Source organism: Toxorhynchites rutilus, chromosome 2 (assembly GCF_029784135.1).
Source record: "Toxorhynchites rutilus septentrionalis strain SRP chromosome 2, ASM2978413v1, whole genome shotgun sequence".
In the NCBI taxonomy this organism is placed as follows: Eukaryota; Metazoa; Arthropoda; class Insecta; order Diptera; family Culicidae; genus Toxorhynchites; species Toxorhynchites rutilus.
This window is the reverse complement of record NC_073745.1, coordinates 93,687,803-93,693,762: the sequence shown is the minus strand read 5'-3', so window position 1 is coordinate 93,693,762 and position 5,960 is coordinate 93,687,803. Positions and strand designations below refer to the sequence as shown.

The window sequence follows — 5,960 nt, the reverse complement described above, 5'->3', positions numbered from 1 at the left end:
GTGAAATGTCACCTTTATAATGGGCCTAAACCTAAATTGTATGATCGATATTACGCGAGATATTGATCACTAAAGCCAGGTACTGAGAAAATAATGGATAACTTTTCCCCCAACCTAATGTTACAAATAAGAGCGGTAATATGAAGTATCTAGATTGATACTAAGATGAATTCTTTTCCTATTTTGACTGTATATTTTTTGACGAGCTCAATTAACTGAGTAAATAGATTGGTTCAAATTATATTATTAAATTGTACTCGTTATTGTCTACAAAATCCCCAAAATAACTGCTGTAGTATCTGTAGAAAATAATGCCTTTATTTAATATCGCGTCATTTGCTGAAAGCAAAAGAAGCAACTCCACTTAAATCTTATCACAAAGTTTTAGGCATGTTTGAGTTTATGACTTATTATAAACACAAGAGCTTGCGCACAAAGACTTTTCATGGTAGCATCGATAAAGATTTTTCTTTGCAGTACAAAGTTCGATAAACGTCGGTTACATTTGAACCTGCTAATGCTAACGAGTGAGTTGATCGCACTATCCACATGACCACTGATCCCGATCCTCTATTTTAAAGTGTCTACCAATATTTGTGTTGTTTCGTTGATGAGCTTCAAGTTTTCAATAAAGTTTATTTAAAAAAAAATCAGTTCATTATCAATCAACCCCTTCTTGAACGGTGTTAACGTTCTCTGTGGAACTTTTTGCCGTCTCAACGTATTTACTAACTAGCGTCAGTTGCTAATATTAAGTTCAGATTTCTTAAGTCAAATAACACGCTTTGAATGTATTCCGAGGGGCAAGCTCTTGAATACGCGTGACCACAGTGCAAGTGGAAGGAAATTTCTTTGACGAAAAATCCCCCGGCCAGAACGGAAATCGAACCCGAACACCCGGCATGATAATGTGAGACGCTAACCACTCGGCCACGGCTGCACAACCAATTTATATGACTTTAATATAGCCTCTTTTTTCTCTTTTCTATCGTGGATCTTGAACCCATTTACTTTTCTGCTTCCGTACCCACTCTTCGCCTGTAATAAATGCAGAAAATTGTGTTCAATAATCAAGTTATTAATTCGGATTATTAAATGCTCTCATTGATTATGCTTATGAAAAGGAACGAGTTACAAATTGAACCAGAACAATCAAGATGAATATATTTACACTACCATCATTAATACTTAATAACTAACATAACAATATGGACACCATATCAAAATCTGTTTCGGAATCATGTGTTTCCAATCAAATTGTTTCTTTTGGTAATATTATCTTCCATATCCACACCAGAATATATTACACAACAGCTAAATTTTGCATGTTCCAAAAAATAATCATGAAATTAGTTCGGTAAGTTTGACTGTGCTTCAAATTTTATTTTACATTAATCATTCGATAACCAATCCAAGTCAAACAGTTTCCGTTAATGATATACGGTGCATTTAAAAATATAATTGAGCACACGCGATGACCTCCAGTCTATGATTTTACCAAGAGTACAACATCATTTCGCTCCAAAAGAAACTGCAACTTCCCTTTAAGAAAAAGTGAAAAATATCTTTCCCTGCTCTCCTCTTTGAAAGAGTTCGTCTCGTCATCCGACAGATGATCGTTTCCACTATCCGGTGATGATGAGTAGGTGCAGTGAACATGTTCATACACCATATACACAGCGCAGGTAATCCGTCTCCCGTGGGTTCATCCCAACGCGAGAGTGAATGTCACTCTCGAGAAAATTGTTTCCATCGAGGTGCAGAGAGCGTGGAAGTGAACTATAACGGTGGAAACTCTGGCGTATGTCCCGTATATAAACATTGATCCCAGCGATCATTGCATTCATTCCACTTGCAAGTTTTTCCACCGCAACACGTGAATTAGTCTCATAGCATCGGATTACCCACAGTGCCCCATAGTTCCCAACTGCGAAGAAACAGATCAACGGACAGCATCTTCAATTAAAGCGTGAGTGTTAATAAGTATGGTGATTTATACAATAGGAAAACAGTAAAAGTTCGAATAGAAACTGATCATTTTTTAATGATATAGTGATTGGATAATTAAAGTTTCAGCATCATAAGTGCGTATGAATAAATAAATTTTAAATACCTGTCGGGCGGTTGAAGTTTTTCGATTTATAAAATACAGTGAGCATCTGCTAATACCATCTGTTACTTTCAAATAGATTCACCCCGTCGAGATTTAAACCAAAACAGTCAAAATGTGCGATGATGATGCTGCTGCGCTCGTTGTTGACAACGGATCCGGCATGTGCAAGGCCGGCTTTGCTGGTGATGATGCCCCACGTGCTGTTTTTCCTTCCATCGTCGGGCGTCCGCGCCACCAGGGTGTGATGGTCGGTATGGGAAACAAGGATTCCTACGTCGGTGATGAGGCTCAATCCAAACGTGGTATCCTCACTTTGAAGTATCCAATCGAGCACGGTATCATTACCAACTGGGATGATATGGAGAAGATCTGGCATCACACCTTCTACAACGAGTTGCGTGTTGCTCCAGAAGAACATCCAGTTCTGCTCACCGAGGCTCCACTGAACCCAAAGGCAAACCGTGAGAAGATGACTCAGATCATGTTTGAAACCTTCAACTCTCCGGCCATGTATGTTGCCATCCAAGCCGTCCTGTCCCTGTATGCCTCCGGTCGTACCACCGGTATTGTGCTGGATTCCGGTGATGGTGTCTCCCACACTGTCCCAATCTACGAAGGTTATGCTCTGCCACATGCTATCCTCCGTCTGGACCTCGCTGGTCGTGATCTGACTGATTACCTGATGAAGATTCTGACTGAGCGCGGTTACTCTTTCACGACCACCGCTGAGCGTGAAATTGTCCGCGACATCAAGGAAAAGCTGTGCTATGTCGCGCTCGATTTCGAGCAAGAAATGGCCACCGCTGCCGCTTCCACCTCCCTTGAGAAGTCATATGAACTTCCCGACGGTCAAGTCATCACCATCGGTAACGAACGTTTCCGCTGTCCGGAGGCCCTTTTCCAGCCATCCTTCCTGGGTATGGAATCTTGTGGAATTCACGAAACCGTCTATAACTCGATCATGAAGTGCGACGTTGACATCCGTAAGGATTTGTACGCCAACACTGTCCTGTCCGGTGGTACCACCATGTACCCAGGTATTGCCGATCGTATGCAGAAGGAAATCACTGCGCTTGCCCCGTCATCGATTAAGATCAAGATCATTGCACCACCAGAGCGCAAGTACTCCGTCTGGATCGGTGGATCAATTCTTGCCTCTCTGTCCACCTTCCAGGCCATGTGGATCTCCAAGCAGGAATACGATGAATCCGGTCCATCCATTGTCCATCGCAAGTGTTTCTAAACCTTCCCTATGATTAATTAACCAAAGATGCAGGTAATAAGTATTCTAGCTTGCCGCTCACCAACTGAAGGTGATGATTTGCAAAATCATTGAACCCAACCAATAATTATCTGATTTGATAGTAATAAGTCAAAACGAAAGTGTGTTTCAAACTATTGTAGATTAGAAAAGACACCCGTACTTGTGATATTCGAAAATCAGTTCAATTGGTTTACAAGGATAAGCGATGTGAAAAACAGAACATGAGCTGAACTCCTATTCACAAGATTCGAAATTAAGATGTGATCTCAAGTCGTCTCTTGCATAGTCCTGTAATTGCGTGTAGGTTAAACTAGTGTAATTAGTGGTTTAAACTAGTCTAATTATATGCTAATAAAAATTAAACTCACTTTTTGAATGGTAACCAGATGTTGTTGTTCTTGAAATTAGTGGAATTATTGTCATCTGCTTTTGAAAATTTCTGTATTTTGTTCTCCGATTCCATTGAAAAGTGTTGCAAACATTTCAAAGCAAAACAAATCATTGAAAGAAAAAACAGTTGTATTCAATCAAATTCTAATGGAAAAGAGTCATGAGGTAGTTCAAAAATTAGACTAATCCTCAGCAGGATGCCTAGCAGGGTGAAATAAATGCATGAGTCTATGTCTTCAAAATAGAAATTGATACCCATGCCGACGAGTTTCTATAAAGTACACGGAGTGAAAATACCAATACTTTTTTGGAAATAGATGCACCTAATATTAGGTTGGGGAAAAGTAATCCATTATGTTCTCGATAGCTGGCTTTGATGATCAATATCTCGCGTAATCTCGATCATACAATTTCATGGTTCGGTTCATTGTAAAGGTGACATTTCACACATTCTTTTTCTGTTTTTTGTTTGTTCCATTCAGTTGTATGTTACAGGGTGTTAACAATGGACGTTAAAAAAGAAAAAAAAAATGGGTACTTTTAGCATTTTTTCTTTTATCAAGGCGAAAATGCAAGCCAGGCCGCTGAAATTGTGAATGGTGTTATTGGTGATTTTGTTTTAGTCTCATCAATGCCCTAGATTAAAGAAGGAAGGGCTGTGATAACTACTAACTGCTACTTGCCTAATTATTTAGTACATTATCTGTATTATTATTATGTTTAATCACAATGAAACCTTTTAACCTCAAAAGTTTGTTTACTTATTTAGTTTTCTAGTTTTTAGTACATTATCTGTCATCATTAGTATATTTCTCTACAATAAAACCATTCAACAAACTTTAAAAAAAAATACCTAATTTTCTTCGGAATATTTTTATAATGTTTTGTATTTTAGTTTTTCATAATGAAGTATGTTCTCCGTGTCAAGCCATTCAACCATTTTTTGCGGCGGTCAAATTGGATTTTCAAGGTCATGGAATACGCAGTAGATATAAAAATGTGTTCCATATTTCAGATCAATCAGTCAATTTTATTGAAATCAAATTAAGTCAAATTAAATTTCTATCAATGTGGGATAGCGCTACAGACAAAATTACAAGATTTGTAGCATGTAGATGCAACAACAGCTACAAAGTTACAAACGTACATATCTAAATAAAACCGTTAATAGGGAGGCGATCTGGCGTAGTGGTAACATCCATACCTCTCACGCTAAAGATCATGAGTTCAATTATCACTCCCAACATTCTCCAAATAAATGAAAGTAAAAGTGACGAACCAGCCAAAATGTGCTTGAAAAAAAAAAGAAAAAAAAAAGTTGATGGGTCTGAGCCTAGGGGCACGGATGGGATCTTGACATAGGACTGTGATTGTGTGTAGTAATTGCATTTAAATTGAGTTTTTCATAGTCAAAATCTGTATTTTTTTCTCTTTTAATACATCAAATGGATGCCCTGGAAAAACCGTTTCCTGTATGTACTTGTATCCTTTAAACGGGTTATATGACATAACGTGGTAGAATTCGATACCTTTAAAGCCATTACTCCCCTTTTCGTCTGTTTATTCAATCATGCAGAAGAAGACAAAGAGTTATCATGTATCATTTTTAAACACAAGTCTAAATAGTTAAGACCTCCATAAATATAAGCCTGAGTCAAATCAAGCTATGACTACAAAAATATATTATATATAAAAATAGCATTTATCTTCTTCGTTACAACGTTGTCCGGAACATTGTTTGTAATAACTTTAAAGCCCTGTAAGATCGCGACTACTCAAGCTATCATAATCTGATTCACGTGGGTATACCCTTTCGATCTTCTAAATCAGCAGCCATTTAAATTAATTTATTGCATTTTCACATAACCAAACAACATACTCGATATTATGACATCCTGGACCACAATTACAGTAGTGAAACCTACACGATAAGAACATGAATTGAGCACAAATTGATTGGACAACATACAATATAATATAAAATGAATGCCTATTATCGGTAAATGGAGAATAATTCAATTTACGCATCAACTCACATTATGAGCTAACGCCCGAATTTAGGCAAAAAGATTGCTCATTGCGTCGGGGAGGAAGCGAGTAGATAGTGTAATCGAAAGAAAACATACCCCATTAAATCGTCAAATTGTTAACTTTTTTTACTATATTCACTGTTCATGTTTCAAGCAATAAAAA

At 37.7% G+C, this 5,960-nt stretch overlaps 1 protein-coding gene across 1 annotated transcript; it reads left to right on the top strand.

Annotated features, from left to right (window-relative positions):
- Nucleotides 1-1,837: 1,837 nt before the first annotated feature.
- LOC129764647 (actin-1) lies at nt 1,838-3,762 on the top strand. Its single transcript, XM_055763927.1, has 2 exons — nt 1,838-1,969; nt 2,190-3,762. Exon 2 carries the CDS (start codon nt 2,226-2,228, stop codon nt 3,354-3,356), a length of 1,131 nt encoding a protein of 376 aa, XP_055619902.1. The 5' UTR covers nt 1,838-1,969; nt 2,190-2,225; the 3' UTR covers nt 3,357-3,762.
- The last annotated feature ends 2,198 nt before the right edge of the window (nt 3,763-5,960 follow it).

Excerpts from the sequence above, each read along its gene's own strand:
- LOC129764647 (XM_055763927.1), top strand. The coding sequence starts at position 2,226 with ATGTGCGATGATGATGCTGCTGCGCTCGTTGTTGACAACGGATCCGGC.